Source organism: Phoxinus phoxinus (assembly GCF_949152265.1).
Source record: "Phoxinus phoxinus genome assembly, chromosome: 23".
NCBI lineage: Eukaryota > Metazoa > Chordata > Actinopteri > Cypriniformes > Leuciscidae > Phoxinus > Phoxinus phoxinus.
In genome coordinates this window covers 17,213,832-17,234,685 of record NC_136898.1, presented here as the reverse complement: position 1 = coordinate 17,234,685, position 20,854 = coordinate 17,213,832, and the positions used below count along the sequence as shown (strand labels likewise).

The 20,854-nt window shown below is 38.1% G+C and overlaps 2 protein-coding genes across 2 annotated transcripts; one reads left to right on the top strand and one right to left on the bottom strand.

Annotated features, from left to right (window-relative positions):
• Nucleotides 1-149: 149 nt before the first annotated feature.
• xpo7 (exportin 7) lies at nucleotides 150-16,411 on the top strand. The gene is made up of 28 exons (XM_079600676.1): nucleotides 150-257; nucleotides 3,544-3,690; nucleotides 3,876-3,969; nucleotides 4,063-4,229; nucleotides 4,939-5,004; nucleotides 5,148-5,252; nucleotides 5,378-5,543; nucleotides 6,283-6,356; nucleotides 6,468-6,587; nucleotides 7,058-7,204; nucleotides 7,309-7,481; nucleotides 7,578-7,771; nucleotides 7,846-7,951; nucleotides 8,584-8,719; nucleotides 10,250-10,323; nucleotides 10,429-10,512; nucleotides 10,666-10,726; nucleotides 10,922-11,030; nucleotides 11,154-11,260; nucleotides 11,434-11,522; nucleotides 11,700-11,807; nucleotides 13,479-13,561; nucleotides 13,689-13,903; nucleotides 13,984-14,122; nucleotides 14,226-14,386; nucleotides 14,651-14,749; nucleotides 15,523-15,650; nucleotides 16,140-16,411. The coding sequence occupies exons 1-28, from the start codon at nucleotides 240-242 to the stop codon at nucleotides 16,231-16,233; spliced, it is 3,264 nt and encodes a 1,087-aa protein (XP_079456802.1). The 5' UTR covers nucleotides 150-239; the 3' UTR covers nucleotides 16,234-16,411.
• Nucleotides 16,412-17,800: 1,389 nt separating this feature from the next.
• pbdc1 (polysaccharide biosynthesis domain containing 1) lies at nucleotides 17,801-20,234 on the bottom strand. The gene is made up of 6 exons (XM_079600677.1): nucleotides 20,146-20,234; nucleotides 19,670-19,735; nucleotides 19,508-19,567; nucleotides 19,280-19,420; nucleotides 19,085-19,196; nucleotides 17,801-18,956 (listed from the first exon to the last, which is right to left on the bottom strand). The coding sequence occupies exons 1-6, from the start codon at nucleotides 20,173-20,175 to the stop codon at nucleotides 18,844-18,846; spliced, it is 522 nt and encodes a 173-aa protein (XP_079456803.1). The 5' UTR covers nucleotides 20,176-20,234; the 3' UTR covers nucleotides 17,801-18,843.
• Between the last annotated feature and the right edge of the window lie 620 nt (nucleotides 20,235-20,854).

Sequence of the window (20,854 nt, the reverse complement as noted above, 5' to 3'; positions counted from 1 at the left end):
AAATCCACGTGACCTCTAATATCCGAATTCGCAGTTTCACTTTAAGAAGCATGTAAACAAAGGCTCTTGTCTGCGGTAGTTTCGGCGGTGGAGGTTTGCCGTAACGGTATTCACGAAGCCTCGAACGCACATCTGGCTTTATCACTCCCTGCGTCAATTGCGTAAATGTTCCAGTGATTGTGGGTAGATGCGCGCATGCTCATTGTCAGGGGGAGTGAGAGGAGCATGAATGGAGCAAAATGGCGGATCATGTGCAGGTAAGTCAATGATTTTGTTTTGCTATTATTAAATTAATGTATTGTGATCCACTGCAGTCTAGCGATAGATCCTGGGGCTTATTTCGGCGATGCGTACGTGTTTGTTTTAAATGCATGCGTCGCGCGGCGGGAGAGGTTGACTCGCATGCTTTATTGGATGCGATTATCAAGTGTTGACTTGTGGCCTGTCATCATGTTGATTTTAACTCTGTAGTCCAGGCTAACACACAACTTTGCCAGTTGTCTGAAAGTTGTTTTGAAGCAAGATGCAAAGACTTTTATTTTAAGCAGCAGAGATTGGTAGATCCCGAGAGATCAATTATACTACACTGCATGTAACTCTATAGCCACAGTGATGTTTTACATTGTAAACAAGGCATCATCCCTCATCCAACCGCTTGCAATGCAATAAATACACTGGCCTTGAATAAACAAGCAATACTAACTGTCGCTCAGCGAGACTTGTTCCTAGAGAAAAGCCTCTCGGTAAGCCCAAAAGCGTATTTGCATTCGGTTATCTGTCATTCGGTTGTTGCTAGACGCAAATGTGTCCAGTTTGCTGAGCTCTCGCGCTGTTAGCCTGTAGCTCGCATGCTAACTCATGAGATTCTCCCGCGCGCCGCCTCGTCAAACCAAAAGCCCGACCAGAAATGTGTTTTTCTTAAAAATTATAAATACGCTATGCACGTTAGCGTCCTTCGCAGGTTGTAAAAATGTATTGGTTTTTAAAGTCATCCAAATAAATATATATTACTTATATTTTCTTCACCTGTAGCGGTTGAGAAGAGTTAAATGACTCCGCGGAATAACTGCCATTATTGGATGACGTAAATGTAGCGAACCAGAAATAACCCTTTTGAGATTTTATTTTCATTATATTATGGATTATATTTAATTCTGTATTTTGTTTATGAATGCTTCAAGGTGTGTTTTAAGTAATCAATTTAATTACATAAAAAAGACATGATATTCTTATTAAATTTCATTGACTATCACGACATTGTTCTTGATAACATGGGTTAATGAGCCAACCAAAATAATTGTAGATGTAATTGACAAATAAAGGCTGCTCAGAATTGAAAGAAATTCTTTGTCTACTCCTCGTTCACTTTTGACAGACTGAACACGGTTGTCATAAAAATCTCGATACCTAGACAGCATTTCTCAGGCTTCACTGGTGCGTTAAACACTGTACCATGTTTTCAGACACAGCCACTGCTTGTCATGTGTCGTCTTGTAAACAAGCTGCTCAAGACAGGTCATATTTGAGGGCAAAGGTTAAGGAGGTCACGAGGTTAAACACAGTGTTGAATAACTGCTTATTCCCATGAAACTTAATGAAGTGGGGGACGATGCCGTTGTTAACCCGACTCTCATTTGCACAGGCAACAGTAAACATGAGCTTTCCAGTGTTGTTGCCACGCGTCCTGTTACTCTGTAGGTGGTAAAGAAGCCATTCCATTTGCAGTAATAGATTATTAATTACCATCAGAGCAGCCCTATGTCTTACAGGCCATGTGAGTGTTGCTGATCACATCTTGGTAGTGTAACATACTTATTTTATGCATAAACCAACCAACCAATACTTCAATGTATGTTGACATGATTATCAAAGTATAGGTTGGTGAGGCCAGTGAGTTAATGACTCAGCAGTATTTCTGACTATTAACGTTCAATTCCTTTCTTGTAATAACGACTCAAAAAGTTGTGCATGATATCTTAATTTTTTGTTTTTCTACTTCTTATCTTGTCTGTGCAGTTCCTTGCTAATTCAACTTATTTTTTATCTATTAGGATGCAAATGCATTTTCTTGTATCTTTATGGGTCCTCCCTGTTCTTTTTGGGTCTCTTGATTCTGTTATCACCAGGTTGCATCAAGCATAAATGTACATGGGCATGCCATGAAATACTAACTTAATGCACAAGAAAGTGTGCATATTTAAACTGTTAAAACATATTTGCGCAAGTATTAAACTACCTAACCTTGTTTAACTATTGAGCGCAAAGAATTTTGAAATAACTTGAGTTTGTTAGTTCAGAATCTGAATTTTTTTTGCATAATAAACATTAACGTTTTCATTGAGACTGCCTTTGTTGCAGCTGCTGTTTTTCTGCTGATGCTGATTTTGTATAGTTAGTTATGCTCCACAAGCGAACAAAGGACTGTTTAGAGTCAGACGCTTGTTGCTGCATAACACGAGTTAGCTCGTTCATTCTCCTCTATTATTACCAAACTGTATCACTGACTTTTTCTCTAATCACCATAGTCTTTCATGCATGCGTGAACCAGATACTCCCTTAGTGACCTATACAATATCTTGTGGATGTGATGGCTGCGCATTAATTTGCTTAATGGAACATAAGTGTCTACTAGTTTGTCATAAACCCGCTGTTTGTTGTTGTGATTGTACAGTAAGATACTGAAGCTCTGGCCTCTGGTTTAAGAAAAGATTGTAAGACTTGGCATCTTTAGCATTTGACAATACTTAAAATTGTGTCTTCGTTTAGATGTGCTGTGGAGCTATTTATGACTCTAAAAATGCTAGGCCTATGTGGTGTAACCAAGTAAAAATGAACTACATATTTTCCCTAAATCTTGAATACATCCGAGTGTTTTTCTTGATCTTTATTTTTTTTAAGGTTATTGTATTATTATTACAAATATTTTTTTTTAAACAAATAATAAATTGTTGAATTGTTAATTCATAAATATACATTTTTGTGGAGTCACACCACATTATATTTTACAACCTGAACTAACTTTATTGACCATGATGCACAGATATAAGATTCAGCACCACATGACTGATGATTTGGTGTGCAAATTTTTTTGTCAAAATGGTCTTTTTTAAAAAGAGAGATTAAAGATTATGCCAAGAAGCTACTGAGTTTTCTTTCTTTTTTATATATATCATATCAGGACACCTGACCCTGAAATTTTTTAAAATCCTTTATTTCCCCCCAAAAGTATCAAAATAGATTTTAATGCAGAAATGAAAAACATGCTTTTCTCAGAAGAGGTGTATTCAAGTCGTTGTCTGTAGATGTGGTTAAATGAATATCATTGATTGACCATATCCGTCATCTAGCTTGATTATCAATGCTAACACATTTCTGCAAGTAGAGTTTGTAGAACTTGGTTTATAAAAAAAATAGTTTAGACATGTGCTTACTGCTTAAGTTCTTGAAAGACTGCAAAAATATCAGGAATTTTATTGGTTCATCTCACAAATATAGATGTTTATTTTTTTGCTGCCACTAAACTCGTGTGGGTCTCTTTTTCAGAGCCTAGCCCAGCTAGAGATCCTGTGCAAGCAGCTATATGAGACCACAGACACCACCACGCGTCTACAGGCCGAGAAAGCTCTGGTGGAGTTCACCAACAGTCCGGACTGCCTGAGTAAATGCCAGTTGTTGCTGGAAAGAGGAAGTGTAAGAATTAAACTTTTTGAAAGCTGTGAAGAGCAGGATATCTGAACAGATCAGACAGCAATGTTCTCAAAAATCCTAGTTCTTCCTCCAGTAGTTTGGGTTAAGCAACCATTAAGTGTTTGGTTATGTTTCCTCGAATTGCAGATTGCTTGCTTGACTGTGTATTTGCTTACTTCACTTCACAGTCCTCGTACTCGCAGTTGTTGGCTGCAACGTGTCTCTCCAAGTTGGTGTCTCGTACAAGCAACCCACTTCCCCTGGAGCAGCGCATTGACATTCGTGAGTTTATACCATCTACCAATTTGAGATTTAGACTTCAAAAACCCTTGAAGAGACAAAATTGTGAAATAAATGTCACATTGGTTCCTTTAGGAAATTATGTACTCAATTATCTGGCAACCCGGCCAAAGCTTGCTGCCTTTGTGACACAAGCCCTGATCCAGCTTTATGCCAGAATCACCAAGCTTGGCTGGTTCGACTGCCAAAAGGAAGATTACGTCTTCAGGAATGTTATAGTCGACGTGACAAGATTCCTGCAGGTAGGCATAACAAACATTGATAAGGTGAGAAAACAACATCCATGTGAATATATACATGTTCTTTGGATTTGGTCTTGTTCAAGATTTCTCAGTCACCTTGTATTTTGCGAGGACATTTGTCCTCATTCATGAAACATGATTTTTTTTTTTATGTAAATCAATCCTAAAACAAATCTTATGTAAACTGTTGCATTAAAATGCTAGTTAAATGCGTTAACATTTTACATTTCCATACAAAAGGAATAATTAACAAATGACTCACATTTGCTATACTCCTGTTTCATGAATTAGGACCTTTACACGTAACTGCACAACAACCGCAACAGTCTATAGAAACATTTTGTGGTGAAAATTCATAAACCATTGCAATTGGTATTTATGTTTCCTAGTAGTGCACTCTCAGTGAATGACATAATTTAAATGCTAATGTAAATCACACCTTGGTTTTGCTTTATGGCCCTGTTTGTTTAATTTTCGGCTAAAGATTTTCATTCCAGTGCATCACTCAAGCTAAGTTGTCTCATGAGAAGTGTTTTTCACTCACTCGTTCATACTCCGCGGAATGGCATATATGATTACATTGCGTGTTATAGGCAAATTAGAAAAAAATATGATCAAATGTTCAATTTTGACTAATGTTCAGAAGTTGTTTAGAAGGTTTGCTTGGTTGAAAATATTTTTAATATGCTACATTTTATGATGCTTTCAGGATAGTGTTGAACACTGCATCATAGGAGTCACAATTCTTTCCCAGTTAACCAATGAGATTAACCAAGTAAGTTTCTCCGCTCACAGCAGTGTCTTCATTTAGTCTTTTCTCAGTGCTTGGGATTTTTTAGCTTTTTGTTTAGGATCAATAACTGTATGCCACATTAAAGATGAATTGCTGATTCCTTGACTCTTCTTATGTTCCCCCAGGCAGACTCATCACATCCACTTACAAAACACAGGAAGATTGCCTCATCTTTTCGAGATTCCTCTTTGTTTGACATCTTCACCCTCTCCTGTAACCTCCTCAAGCAGGTGAGGCTAATGCTTAATGACTCATAGACTGCTCCATGTATCTGTGCATACTCCTTCACAGCTGCTAAACCAGCGTGCTTGAACATTATGTAAAGGACTCAATGCATTGTTCTGTTTGTCTGCAGGCATCTGGGAAGAACTTGAATCTAAACGATGAGAGCCAGCACGGGCTGCTCATGCAGCTACTCAAACTGGCCCACAATTGCCTCAATTTTGATTTCATCGGTACATCCACCGATGAGTCCTCAGATGATCTGTGCACCGTCCAGATCCCCACCAGCTGGAGATCAGGTGATCTTAAAAAACAATTTGGCAAACAATGAAATGGTGCAAACAGTACTTGTTTAAAGTGTCTGTATTTTTTAACCTTCTTTAGAGATGCTTATAAAGTTGCGTTTTCTTGTTGCAAAAATGTATTGTTCTCTTGTCTACTGTACCTTTTAAGACTTCAGTATGCTAATTATTTTGTTATGGCTGGCTAACCAACATTTCAAGATGATTATTCGTGGTTGACATTTTTGCTACCGTAAGAAAGTTCGGGGTCAGTAAGACTGTTGTCAAAGATATGAATACTTTTATTCAGCGAGGACATCAAATTGATCAAAAGTAAAGCCATTTATAATGCTACAAAATATTTCTATTTCAAATAAACTGTTCTTTTGAACTTTCCACAATAATATTAAGCAGCACAACAGTTTTCAACATTGATGATAATAAGAAATGTTTCTTGAGCAGCAAATCAGCCAATGAGAATGATTTCTAAAGGATCATGTGACACTTAAGACTGGAGTAATGATGCTGAAAAATCAGCTCTGCATCACGTTTTAATATGTGTTAAAATAGTCATTTAAATTCGAATAAAATTTCACAATATTACCATTTTTACTGTATGTTTGATCAAATAAATGCAGCTCTGGTGAGCATGAAAGACTTCTTTCAAAAACATGAAAAAAAATGTGACCGTTTGGTATAAAATGAGGCATTCATGTTTAATTCATGCATACTTTTGGCCTTTTTCTCTCATCTGCAGCCTTTTTGGATTCCTCAACCTTGCAGCTGTTTTTTGATTTGTATCATTCCATCCCTCCCTCGCTGTCTCCCTTGGTGAGCGTCAGATAAACAGCAAGATATGCATATCAAGATAAACAAGCCTTTGCCTCATAGATACTGCTAGACTCTTCCTCTAATGATGTGAACTGTTTGTTTGTCTTTTAGGTTTTGTCTTGTTTAGTCCAAATAGCATCTGTCCGGAGGTCTCTCTTCAACAACGCAGAGAGAGCAAAGTTCCTCTCCCATTTAGTAGATGGTGTGAAGAGAATATTGGAGAACCCTCAAGTATGCTGTCCATCTTTATATTTGTTCAAGTGTCTTTATAAATGCATTGTAGTGTTAGATATGGATAATAATCGTCATTGCAATTAGGCATGATTATTTCAGACTTCCGCGATTTTTGTGTTCGGTCGAAATGGTATTTGAATGCACACTCGCTTTCACTTTGGCATTTGAATTCGCATTCGCTGCGAGGATGGTGCCCACCTTGGTAGAATGTGTCTTCATATAGGGATTAGCTATATTGGTCATTTGATTTTCATTAGTTATTTTTGTTAATGGTTCATTATATCTAGCTTTCGGCCCACTTTAAATCAGACACAGAAATAAAGCATTGTGGTAAGATTGCATTTATTTTAATGACTTCGTGAAAGAGAGAGAGATTGTTCGTGTGTGAATTGTGAAATCTATACATAGCATTTGGTATATTGTTGATTGGGTGACGTGGTAATGTTTTGTGTTGTTTTGTTTTGTAGAGTTTGTCGGACCCAAACAACTACCATGAGTTCTGCCGACTACTCGCTCGACTCAAGAGTAACTATCAACTGGGAGAGCTGGTAAAAGTAGAGAACTACCCTGAGGTCATAAGACTGATTGCTAACTTCACAGTAACTAGTCTGCAGGTGAGTGAAAGACTATAGACAGATCTGATTTGTGATTGTTAAAGAAGTTTTGAAAATGTGAAAATTGGCTTTTCAAAGACTGATAAAAATTTGATGTGTCCCAGCACTGGGAGTTTGCCCCCAACAGCGTGCACTATCTGCTGAGCCTGTGGCAGCGTTTGGCGGCATCTGTCCCGTATGTGAAGGCCACGGAGCCCCACATGCTGGAGACCTACACCCCTGAAGTGACCAAGGCCTACATCACGTCTCGCCTGGAGTCCGTGCACATCATTCTCAGGTAGAGTGAGCGCTATCTGAAGTACTTGGCAAGGTTATATCAATACTGGTATACCGCACAACCCTAGTTTATATGTACAATATCCATTCTATACAGGGATGGTCTTGAAGATCCCTTGGATGATGCCGGCTTGGTGCAACAGCAGCTGGACCAGCTGTCTACTATCGGGCGGTGCGAGTATGAGAAGACCTGTGCCCTGTTGGTCCAGCTCTTCGATCAGTCGGCCCAGTCATACCAGGAGCTGCTGCAGTCCACCAACTCTAGCACAATGGACATAGCAGTGCAGGAGGGTGAGTTTGAAACGCCTCAAATTCCTTGATGCACAAACATACGTTATGATACTTACGTTATGAATGTTGTCCAGGTCGTTTGACGTGGCTGGTGTACATCATCGGTGCAGTCATTGGAGGAAGAGTGTCCTTCGCCAGCACGGATGAGCAAGATGCCATGGATGGGGAGCTTGTGTGTAGGTGAGGAATCGGCACCGAAGGCTGTTCACACCTTAATGTTCGGCATTAAAGTTTCACATGGAATTTGATCATTCTTTGAATGTAGGGGTTCAAGGTCTTTTTAAAGTCTACATTTATGTGATGAAAGTCGAGTTGACTTCGACTAGCAGAAATACCACAGGACACAAAGTGCTGCACAGCTTTCCGTTTCTGACACCCTTTTGTCAAGGAAAATAAACAGTCAAACAATATTTACATATTTTATTATAAAAAACTGTTCAGATTTTTATATTACTATGGTGTTAATCAAACCACACCACATACAAGAGTACGGAGGCAAGAGAGCTGGGACCGAATTCTTCCCCTGCTGTTAGTTGTGGCATCACTAAATAGGGTGTTTGTGAGTACCACACTAAAAAAAAAGTTACGGAACCGTTTGCATAGTTTTTTTTTTAGTTACGATTACTTTTTTTACGTTTACAAAGCTATTTTTACGTTTATCACTTCTATTAAAAACAGTTGATTTATAGATTTTGTGCTTAAATTTGTGCGACAAAGTGGTAAAGAATTAAATTGTAATTAATCATTTGAGATGACTAGTTCTTATTGTTTATTGCCTAAATATAAACTTCATCCTCTTTTTTCATTTTCAGAGTTTTGCAGTTAATGAACCTCACAGACTCGCGACTGGCTCAAGCAGGAAATGAGAAGCTCGAGTTAGCCATGCTAAGTTTCTTTGAACAGTTTCGGAAAATCTACATCGGTGACCAGGTGCAAAAATCATCAAAGGTAATTGCAGTTATTTTACAGTTGTAGTTTGTCTGTTTGCATGAGCACAAACTTCAAGCTGTGGTTTGTTTAGACATCAAATCTATAAAAATAAAAAAAAATCATTCAGCTAGTATTATAGAATTTATTTTTGATCTCTCGTAACTTTCACAGGGTTTTGTCTTTGAACTCTCAGAATGGTTGAATTTTGCAATGGTGTTGTGTCTGGTCTTTGAAAGGAGACCGTCGATTCAGCTTTTTTGCATGCTTAGTTGTGGTTTCACTCTTTTAGTCTGGCTTTCTGAATGGACCTGTAGTTTTAAAAACAAATCGTTTTTTTGTTGGAGATGAAAGTGTCCTGTCTCAACTAACTAGAAAGCTGAAGTTTTCTCTCTTGTTGCTCCGATTCTCTGTTCACAGTTTGGAAGATAAGTGCACATAGCTGTTCCTTTAAAGGCCAATTCACATTGCACCGGCAGACGGCAACAGACACTTCATGGAGTTTTGTCGAATCGATGTGGGATCCTGTCGGTGTCTGTTGGCATCTGTCGGAGCTTGTTATCGCCGAGTGAACATGTTAAATCGTTACTTGTTGAAATGTTTGATAAGTGACGTACTGTATCTGGTGATTGTAAGCATTGGTCGGCGTGTGTCGGTGCAGTGCGAATTGGCCTTTAAACTGTGTTTAGTTCTGCTTTAGCCTGTTGTCCTTAACCTTGGAATTAAACGCCTTAAAAGTGCTCCTCAAAAATCATTGATATATTGACTTTAATGGCGAATTTGTGTATAGTGTCCCAAATGGCACACCTAATTTGGATTGTAGAGATGCAGACTTTACAGTGTACAATTACCCAACAGCCCATGCAACATAGTGTAGACTCAGGGAAGGGTGCCATTTGTGACTGGGCCATAACCATAATCATAAACTACAATGTTTTTTTTTCCTTCCAGTTTAATTTTATTCGTATTAGTAAAATATGTATACTGTATTTGCCATTAAATGTTACATTAAGTTTTTAATTTGTAAATGAAATTGAACTGCTTTATCCCCATAGTCTCACCAAACATAGGTTAAGGTTTTGTGAGAAACCCCTGTGAATGGTCACAGTTGCTTGCTTCTCGTGGCTTTATTCCCCAACCCCTTTTTTTCAGTAGTTTAACATACTAAATGCGTTATAAAATGGATGGTTCCAATCTTGGATGCTGATTGGTTAATCAGTGTTTCCCACAGGATTTTGTGAAACTGTGGAGGGTGGACCTCTGTCCCTCTATGGGGGTCTGTGGGCACGCTTTAGATTTTAGCTTGTTTGACAGCAATGGCGCAAAACACGACCTTATATGTTATTACGAGAAGTTTTAATGTATTTTCAGGCCGCCTATCTATTTGCGGCGGTCAATGCTGATATTGTGGCGGACAAATAAATCAATGTATGGGAAACACTGGGTTAATAAATCATTCCATTTAAAATGCAGGATACATTAGTGAGAGCTACAGTGCAAAACACCTGTTCAAGATGACCTGAATTAATACTACTTTTGTTTTATCCCTAGTTGTATCGGAGACTATCAGAGGTTCTTGGCCTGAATGATGAGACCATGGTACTCAGTGTTTTCATTGGTAAAATGTGAGTATATGTCAACTAATGATGGATATAATTAATAGGAAACCTTACTTTGTCAAGAATTATAATTGAAAAACATTTTTAACAAAGAGTTTTGTTTTAATGCAGAATCACCAATTTGAAGTACTGGGGACAGTGTGAACCAATCACATCGAAGACACTACAGCTCCTCAATGACCTCTCTATTGGATATCCTTACACACATGTTGCTTTAAATACAAGTCCATCAACCTCAGTAACAACGCTGACACTGTTTCAAATTAAATGTAAATGTATAGAACAGTCTGTGATGTGTTTGACAGTAAATATTTCCTTGTGTGTTTCCTTAACCTTATTTGTCACATACAGCAGTGTTAGAAAACTAGTGAAACTCAGCGCTGTCCAGTTCATGCTAAACAACCACACAGTAAGTGATCAACCTGAGATTTTTTTTTACTTTTCTTTACTTCAGATTAATTTGACCCTGTAATATAAATAATAAAATCGTAATGTCATTTTTTAAAAATAATAATTTCTTATAAAAACTATTTTGCTCCTTCATTCATAAAATAGTTTCTTCAGTGACAAGCTGACAATGTCTTGTTTTTCTTCCATGTGACAGAGTGAGCACTTTTCTTTCCTGGGCGTGAACAATCAGGCCAACCTTAGTGATATGAGGTGTCGGACCACTTTCTACACCGCCCTGGGAAGACTTCTTATGGTAGATTTGGGTAAGGGTGTACCTATTATAGTTCATATATCAAATTCACAGTGGGCTGGCCTTAATCATCAGACTTGTGTGAGCATAACTGTCATGTCAAAGAACATATTTGACGATGTTCTGTCTCTGACAGGTGAGGACGAGGACCAATTTGAACAGTTCATGCTTCCTCTCACTGCTGCGTTTGAAGTCGTAGCTCAGATGTTCAGCACCAACACCTTCAATGAACAAGAAGCAAAAGTGAGATGTCATATTCTTTATTATACAGCACCTCCTCTGTGTGACATGCAGCATTTGCAAAATATCTTTTTGTTTTCTTTATTGTTGCGGGCCTTTTATAATGCATCTGTGCCTCAGTGTGTTTACGTATAATAGATGAAGAAATGTTTTTCTTTTTTCTTTCTTTCTTTTAGAGAACGTTAGTAGGACTGGTGAGAGATCTGAGGGGAATTGCCTTTGCCTTCAATGCCAAGACCAGCTTTATGATGCTCTTTGATTGGATGTATCCTTTTAACCTGTATTTGTTTTGTTTTTATGTGTAATTATTTGTGCATCTCTTCATTTTGTGTGTTTCTTTATTTATTTTTTCATAAATTTTCATTTAAAACTATTTTAATTAATTCAAACTGCGCATTTCATATTGAATGTCAATTTTAATATGTTCCTTGACAGAACATAGTTACCCCACTTATATGCCCATCTTACAGAGGGCAATAGAGCTCTGGTACCATGTACCTGCCTGCACCACACCGGTCCTCAAACTCATGGCTGAGCTTGTTCACAACAGGTACGCACAGGGCCTAAACTACCTTTTTGCCACCTGCCAGAGACTTATTAGTATTTAGTATTTTTTTACCAGCCAGGAAACTATTTTTGCAGAAGCAAATTGTTATGACACCAACAATTTAGATACCAATGAAAATTCTAAATTTCCAGGTACAGAAATTCAAGTCCTTATTAAAGTTTCAAAAGTTATTCAGTCCGATTAATCACATCCAAAATAAAAGTTTGTGTTATAAATGTAAATAAATGTGTGTGTACTGTGTATAATTATTTTATATATTTAAATACACTGATGAAAGCATGGTAGATATCTGGAGCTGTCGCACGACTCAACCACATGTGATGCCATGAGCTACAGCCAATCAGAGCAAGGCATGGGTTGAGGTCACTGGGAAAATACCGTTTATATACTGTCTATGGAAATTTTTTATTTTTTTCCAGAGCAAATCATCGCGCAAACAGTTTGCAGCCTGACGTCCATATTCAAACAAAGACTCGCGTGTTGTGTACTTGTGTTCTTCTTCGCTGGGTAGTGGCGCGCGTGCTGTATTGCGTCATTTCCGGTTCGTTTTATCGCGTGATTTCTTCGTGATAAAACGTGGTTTGTAGACAAGATAGAATCGTTGGCTGACAGAGTTGTTGTCACCTCGTGTAGTGAGTTACCTCCTGTTGCGGATCAATCACGTTGTGTCGTGTGGTGTGAACAGCTCAACAACTTGAACACTCCTGATTTCACAGAGAGCAAGTCATGTAGTGTGAACTGCACAGTTCAGCCCGACGTTTTAAAATCCTGTAGTGTGAACTTGCCTTGAGTCTGGGCAAAAAAGCTGTGCTTGAACACCAAAAGGACCACAGCCGATTGTCAGCTAGCACGCGCGTTCCATTTCTGCAGATATATTCGTCATTCAAAAAGAAAAACCAACACTGCAGATACACAAACCGTAAACAAAGCAGCGCATGCTTACCGTTTCGTCATGCTGATCACTTTCTCTATTCCACAGCCCGACGCCGATTCAGCATGTGAAAAAAAAAAAAACAGACCCTGTCTGACTAGTCAACGGTGCAGAACACACCGAAAAAAACAAGTTGGCCGACGCTCAAAAACGGCCTGACATGCCTGAAGGCCGATCGTAGGCTTGGTGTGTCCCTGGCTTAAGGCTACTTTCACTTTGAGAGCTAATGCACAGATCCAATATACTGATACACATGTTTTCTTTCTCAACTCTTTGTTAATTTAAAACAGAACTTGACTGTTTACGAGGATACTCAACAACGGGTACATTTTCAAGTGCAAGACGACATGAAAGAGTTCAATTCAGTATTCGCGTGCTGTCTGAGACACGGATTTTTAGCCGCGTGCTTCAAATGTTTGCGAGAGATCGATTTCGCATCTTCTTGCGCTTGAAATTTAATTTAAATTGGTAAGGCTTAAACTTTCATGACGATTCATTTCTGGCCCATCAATTGTCCTGAGCGTTGTTCATGTTCTCACATCATTGCATCGTTAGGATTCATAAAATTGTTATCAGCCAGCTAGCGATTGATGCGGCTTCATATACTCGCCAACACCGATTTCCACTCACATTTGATTTTAGGTATGCATATGTTGCATTTTGCACATGTCCTTGAGAGGTTATGCATGTTCTCTGACTTGCAGTGTGTTTTTTACATGAAGGTCACAGAGATTACAGTTTGACGTGTCGTCACCGAATGGAATCCTGCTGTTCAGAGAGACGAGCAAGATGATCACAACATATGGTATAATAGTGACCCAGTTTTCAGCTATTCCTCTGGTTTGGGGTAGTAGTAGTATTATATTGTGAACACTTTGATGACTTAAGTTAAATAATCATTTGTTCATTTGTCTTTTTTTTTTCGCTTCAAGGGAATCGTATCCTGACACTGGGCGAGGTGCCAAAAGATCAGGTTTATGCACTGAAACTGAAGGGAATCTCCATTTGTTTCTCTATGCTGAAAGCCGTATTAAGCGGCAACTATGTCAACTTCGGCGTCTTCCGTCTGTACGGCGATGATGCCCTGGACAACGCCCTGCAGACCTTTATTAAGCTGCTCTTGTCCATCCCTCACAGTGACCTGCTGGTATGAGCCGTCAGGTATCAGGATTGTGTCCTTCAGCATTCAGATTGGTTGATTTTTTTTGTTGGTTGTTCTTCCTGCAGGACTATCCAAAGCTTAGTCAGTCTTACTACTCTCTTCTGGAGGTGCTAACCCAAGACCATATGAACTTCATCGCCAGCCTGGAGCCTCATGTGGTCATGTACATCCTGTCCTCAATATCAGAAGGGCTTACTGCACTTGGTAAGGACCTTCTCTTCAAACAGAGACTCCCCTTCAGTTCCATCCTACTTGGGTGTTTGTTAACCTATGAGCCTGATCTTTGTTTCTGTTTGTCCCTTCACAGACACAATGGTATGCACTGGTTGCTGCTCAAGCCTGGATCACATAGTCACTTATCTATTCAAGCAGCTGTCCCGCAGCACGAAGAAAAGAGCGGCGCCCATGGCCCAGGAGAGCGACCGCTTCCTTCACATAATGCAGCAGCACCCTGAGATGATCCAGCAGGTGAGGCTGCATCTGTAGCCATCTGAGGCTTTGAAAGACACATAAAACATTTTTTTTTTGCATCATTAATTCAATTATTTGAAGTTCAAGAATTTAGTCTTTTGACTTGTTAAAACATTTGCAATTAAATATTTGACTATTTCATTGCAAATATATATTATAACTTGTTTATTTTAAAATATGTTTCTTATATACGTCTATTTACTTTTTGAAGTTTATTGGAGATATTTGATCTGACAGAGTTCTCTCAATCTTCTTATCCAGATGCTGTCGACAGTGTTGAATATCATAATTTTTGAAGATTGTAGGAATCAGTGGTCAATGTCACGGCCACTGCTTGGCTTGATTCTGCTCAATGAGAAGGTATGGTGTGTGAGTGTGTGTGTGTGTGTGTGTTAGAGGTGGGGGGGGGAATCAATTCTCTTATACTTCATGATTCTCTCTTCAACTCTTCTGAATCGATTCTGAAAACTTGTATGCATATATATGAAAAGTTTGGGGAGTTGGATTTTTATATATATATATTATTTTTATTTTATTTTTATTATTATAATATATATATATAAAAAAAAATTATGAAGTCTCTTATACTCACCAAGGCTGCATTTATTTGATCAAAATGCCAGTAAAACTGTAATATTGTGAAATATTATTACAAAATAAAAAATTCTTTTTTAATATATTTTAAAACTAATTTATTCCCGTGATGTCAAAGCTGAATTTTCAGCATCATTACTGCAGTCTTCAGTGTCACATGATCCTTCAGAAATCATTCTAATATGATGATTTGCTCCTCAAGAAAAGTATACATTTTTCAGGATTGAAATAGAAATCTTTTGTTAAATTATAATAAATGTCTTAACTGTAACTTTGGTCAATTTAATGCATTCTTGTTGAATAACAGTATTAATTCCTTAAAATCTCTGACCCTACATTTTTAAACGTTAGTGTGTGTGTGAAAACAGTGTAATGTAAATATGGTGTCAGTTCTGTAAATAGTCACAGCTATACATGCCTATTTGAATATAGTTGTGACTATACAATCATTGGGGTCTTTTTCATGAAAGGCCCATCATTCTTTTTAACTTTTAATTAGCACTACAGCACCACTTGTGATCAGAGCATTGTGTTTGTAGTATTTTGCAGATCTGAGGAACAGCATTGTGAACAGCCAACCACCAGAAAAGCAGCAAGCCATGCACTTATGCTTCGAAAATCTCATGGAGGGCATAGAGCGAAACTTGCTCACCAAAAACAGAGACAGGTCATTTGATTTCATATGATTTATATCCTGCTTTACAGAGAAATACTAAACCATAATAAAGTTCCTTTAAAATATAAATTAAGCACCCATGTGCGCACAATGACAAAAGTAATGATTATGAATGTAATTTTAATAAACTAGTGCTTTCTGAGTCAGGATGAATGATAGACGAAAGTTTGGATTTCCTGCCTGACATACTGTAATTGCCACATGGATTCTTTTTTTTTATTCTTTTTTTTGTGACAATCCAATTAAAATTTGGTTGACTAAGCCTTCTCCTCAACTATTAGGGGGCAGCCCTAGAAGCTTCACTTTTACTATATCTTACATCCCTAAAGTTTTGAGAGTATTAAATTAATTTTTCATTGATATTGATTTTGCCATGCTAAAGGACAGCTGACACTCGCACTTTCTTTTCAGATGTCATTTAAGTTTATATATACACATGCATGCATGCATATATAACTCAAACATTTTCTTTGTTTGCAGGTTTACACAGAATCTTTCAGTATTTAGAAGAGAAGTCAATGACTCCATGAAGAATTCCACATACGGGGTAAACAGCAACGATATGATGAGCTGACATTCCATAGAGCACCAGGCCATGTGGCCCGGCCCCGTCCCGTACTCCCACCCGCCCCTGGCCCGGCTGCCGGGGGACCACCACTGCGCAAGCCTGCACCTCCCGCTCCCCAGTCCCTAAAAAAAACCATTACCTCTCTCCCCTCACATCTCCTCCCCCACCCTTTTTTATATATATATAAATATATATATACACATAAATATATACATATTTTAAAGCCAGTTTCAAGAGGTCCTTCTCCTTGACCATTCTCTTGTCATTTGGGGCTCAAAGTCCAAAGAGAGTGAAGAGGGTACGGCTGGGGAATGGGTTTGGGGTGTGGGACGGCACCAGTGTGGACTCTAGAGTGGATGGCACACCCAAACCGCTCCAAGGGATGATGGGAAGTGGGCGTCTGCGTGTGTGAGTGTGTGTGTGTTTGAGAGCATGTCTGTGGGAGGAAGGGTTAGGATGAGCTGGTATACATAGTGCTCTGCTTTTGCCTGCCTTGTATAGAAACACATAAGGAAAAAAAAAGTGTACATTTTTTTTCATAACATTTTCAACAATGTTTATAATTATTACAATTTAAGACAAATAATGAGTGTGATTGAAAACTTTTTACAGTCTAGTAAGTTAGTGCGGATTTGTCTGTATGGAGAGAGTTGTTTATATCCGGGTGACCATGTGGGATTGTGGCATGAGTGCTGGGATTGACACCTGTCCGCAGAGGGGGCGGGGTGAAAAGTCGTTTAGGGTCACAAGTTGTACATTTATTTCCTCCCCCCCCCTCAAATTGACTCTATAGAACAAAAACGGGAGATTTGTAAATACACAACCCCTCGCGTTAGCTTTTTCAGGAGGGATACAGTTTCCCTAAAATCATAATGAAGTCCGTCTTGCATCAACCTTTCCCCTTGAGGTCATCGTGACATCCCCACCATCTCCATTGCTGAGGATGTTTAGTTCTGCTCACCTCTGACCTGGAAACGGTCCCAAAATCACTCATTTTAGTGTATGATTATTTCCGAGACCTCCGTTAAAGGAGAACGCACGTGTAACCTTTTCCCTTTTGTCTCTGAAGGGTTTGATCATGTCGTCTGTGGATTTGATTAGATAAAGTGACTTGGTTGTGGTGAAGTTGCTCTCTGAGCTTTCGTCAAACTGTTTTCCTTGCTTTTTAATCTCACAGACTTCCAGTCTCTCGTGGCTTTATTGTTGATCTGGCGTTCTTCGGTAGTGAAGCCTATAGAATGTAGCCGTGTCCTTAAAAAAAAAAAAAAAAGAGACCCTGGTACTCGAGTCATTGCGACAGGATCACTCTCGACAGTTTCTCTAGCTTTAACCCTGTTGTGTTTTTTTTTTTCTCCCCCTGGATTCCAGATTTATTTTTAATCACAGAAAACGCATCGGAATATGGTAGATTTAAACAGAGGTGAATGGAGGAGTATATTAGCAACTTGTGCTACTCAACAGATGTTGCTGCTAACTGTTTGTGAAGAACTAGCTCATCTCTTAACCATGTCCAACACTCATGGATGTTAACTTTCTTTTTTTGGTTCCCTGATGTGAATGTGTTTTTGGCGACTGTGTGTTGGGTCCATTGAGTGATGAGGTTGAATTGTTTGGATGTCTGCTACATATAGTGTAAGCATTGTGACTGCAAAATAAACATCATTGGTTTGTACTAGTATGTGCACGTTTTGTGACCGCCACATCGTGACTAAACTGTCATGCTTTTAGTCAACATGGACACATTTGATTAATAAATGCTCTTGTTATTAATAGCGACGGGGGTTCCCATGGTCATAGAAAACCTGAATGTCAAGAAAATTAAAGGGATAGTTCACAAAAAATGGAAAGTCAATGGGTCCATCTACGGTCTGGTTGCCCATATTCTTTAGTGTTCAGCAGAAGAAATATATTCTTAGAGGTTTGGGACAACAGAATTTTCATTTTGGGGTGTACTATCCCTTTAACATTAACTGTAAATCTAATTCATGGTAGTCTGCAGTGAATATTAATAATGTTACTAGTTATGCTCTGCTCAATATACTTTTGGACTGAATGTACTATCTGTTAGAGTAATCTCAGTGTGGCAGTAAAGGTTATTGCAAAAATGCCAAATAATGACAAACTTGCAAGAAAGTTGGCATTCGGATACATCAAGATGTTCTCAAGGGTGAACTTAGAACTCCACAAAATAACCTTTTGAATTCATACTGCGCATAATTGCATTAATCTTTGATGTTACTCCTAATTTTATTAATGCTCAATTACTGTGGAGTTCTGCTTTTTGTTGAATATCCCGTTTTTACTTAGAATGACATACAGTGAAATGTGAATGCAATTTCATGGCTTTTAACCCATGATTAATCAGTTACAATATGATAAATTCACACAGTACATCAGAACTTCTCAGGGGGAAATGTACTGTTATTTATTACACAAAAAAAGGTGAGACATTACAGGAAAAACAAAACTACATTTTATCCACCTTCTGACTTCTAAGAACAGAACAGAAAAGCTCTTTTACATACAACGTATATTATGTATTTATCCACTTTTTAACTTGATGTGTAAGATCTCTACTACACCAAGAAGGCCACTTTAAATAATACACTGTCATGATTAACTCTCATCTTTTTTATGTTGTTTGGTTTTTGAATTGGCATTGTGGACGACGTCATTGTATCCTTCTCGGTTTCTGGCAATCTCAATGGCGTAAAACTGGATTCTGGTAGCTGAAAAGAAAACGGGGAGGAAATTTAGGCATTGTGCGTTTCCTTCTAGAAATATTTTGTTTTATATTTGCAAGATACTGGTCCATTTCTTGGGGGACTGAACTGAGTGCATGTGTGGCATTGCATACCAAATATCGTGTTGTCCTCGGTGTAGTCCTTCTGACAGTCTAGACGTAATAATGTACCATAGTTGAAGTCATCTACAACACCTTCAAACTGGTTACAAAAGGGCCTCCATTTCTGGAAACAAAATTGAAACAGAGCTTGACAGACTATGAGTAATGTATAAAATTAAACTCATCTGCAAAAGTAACGTCCCAAACCTCTTTAGCGTCTGCTGACTTTAACAGGTCCGGGTCCAGAACTTCAATACTGAGGTCAGAAAATGCTTCCCGGAATTTAGTGTATATCTGCTCGTCTGATTTAGTTAGTTTTAGAAATTTAGGCTCAACGGAGGAAATAAGCTGTGGAGAAAGAAACTGTCAGTTAAACTGGACATTCAAGTGTTCCAAAATCACCTCACGATAGATTGTGACCATTCATTCACTTACATTAAAGTAAACTTCTGCGTGATTGTAGGCTTTCATAGCCCACATTACTTCCAACTGGGCCTGATAGGGAACAAAATACGGTTAGTGTTTTGAAGTGATAATGCTTTTAAGAACATTTTAAGTTTTGCTTATTTGTGCAAATATCAAAACATCCCATCTCACATCATTTCCATACGCTTCTGCTGGAAGAGAGAGCGCATGCGCAGCAGCGGTGGCTCCTTCTACCCCCTGTTTATTAAAACAGAAATATTGAATGAAACATTGGAGCATTGATACATCTTAATACGTAAGCCTCGTGCCATAAAAGCACACAAGAAACCGTGATTATCAACGCTGTCAATACTCATGTTAGACTACTAAATAACTATCAAAGCATTTTAAACCTGGATTAATATAAATTTCAGTGATTTATTAAAGATATTATTTCTTATTCTTGATCTGTTTTGTTTTTGTTGCCATATGCTCATGACATGCTTGTTAGCATGCAAGCTAACTATGATTTGTAGCAATATGGGCTGCAAGCAGTAGTGAATATCCGTTAACTGAGAGCATCGGTTCGATAAAATACTAGGCTTGCCTGTCGCGTTATTGTACAGTGCGTTGTGTTTGTTGATACGTTAAAATAATTATTTCCCTACCAGAGATGACAGAACATTCCCTGTGTCCATGCTGACGCCTTTTGACCCGGATGAGCTACAAACACGTCATGACGACAGGTCATGTGATTTAAATGCGTTTTGTTGTTTTCAGTTTGCCGTTCGGATCAGGTATTGTTGCAGTGGAATTGATTTTAAAATAATTAAAATCATGTAAAAAAAAAATCAAAAAGTAAAAGCATTTATATTAAGATGTAAAAAAAAAAAAAACGGCATTCTACTAAAAAGTTATGTAATGGGGCTGTGTTACAGCTCTCTGTCGGATATGTTACAACAAAAGTAAGTTCACATCGTGGATGTGGAAGCATAATGTAAAAAAAAATTAATGCTACATTTATATAAAATGTCATGTATGCGAAATATTGCCTAATAATAAGAGGCTTCAGTGATCAGTATTTTTTTTTTGTGAGCTTTTAAACAATTGTAATTTATTTATTTAAATAACCACAATAGAATAGAACAAATTAGATCTAGACTGGACAGGAAATAATAGAATATACCTACAAATTTAACAATAGAATATGACAGGAAAGAATGGGAATATATCAAGGCCAGACAGGAATAGAACAGTCCTAAAACTATAGAACAGAATAAAATAGGAGAAAATGGAGGGCATAAGTCTACCCAGACATGAAAGAACAGAATAAAATATGACAGAATTATTAGAATATTACAGGGAATAGATCTAGAC

Excerpts from the sequence above, each read along its gene's own strand:
- pbdc1 (XM_079600677.1), bottom strand. The coding sequence starts at position 20,175 with ATGGACACAGGGAATGTTCTGTCATCTCTG. Across the intron at positions 19,736-20,145 it reads GGAATGTTCTGTCATCTCTG|GGGGTAGAAGGAGCCACCGC; the intron begins GTAGGGAAATAA and ends TTTAATAAACAG. Across the intron at positions 19,197-19,279 it reads AGTCAGCAGACGCTAAAGAG|AAATGGAGGCCCTTTTGTAA; the intron begins GTTTGGGACGTT and ends TTTTGTTTCCAG.
- xpo7 (XM_079600676.1), top strand. Across the intron at positions 7,205-7,308 it reads TCACAGTAACTAGTCTGCAG|CACTGGGAGTTTGCCCCCAA; the intron begins GTGAGTGAAAGA and ends GATGTGTCCCAG. Across the intron at positions 11,523-11,699 it reads ATGATGCTCTTTGATTGGAT|TTACCCCACTTATATGCCCA; the intron begins GTATCCTTTTAA and ends GACAGAACATAG.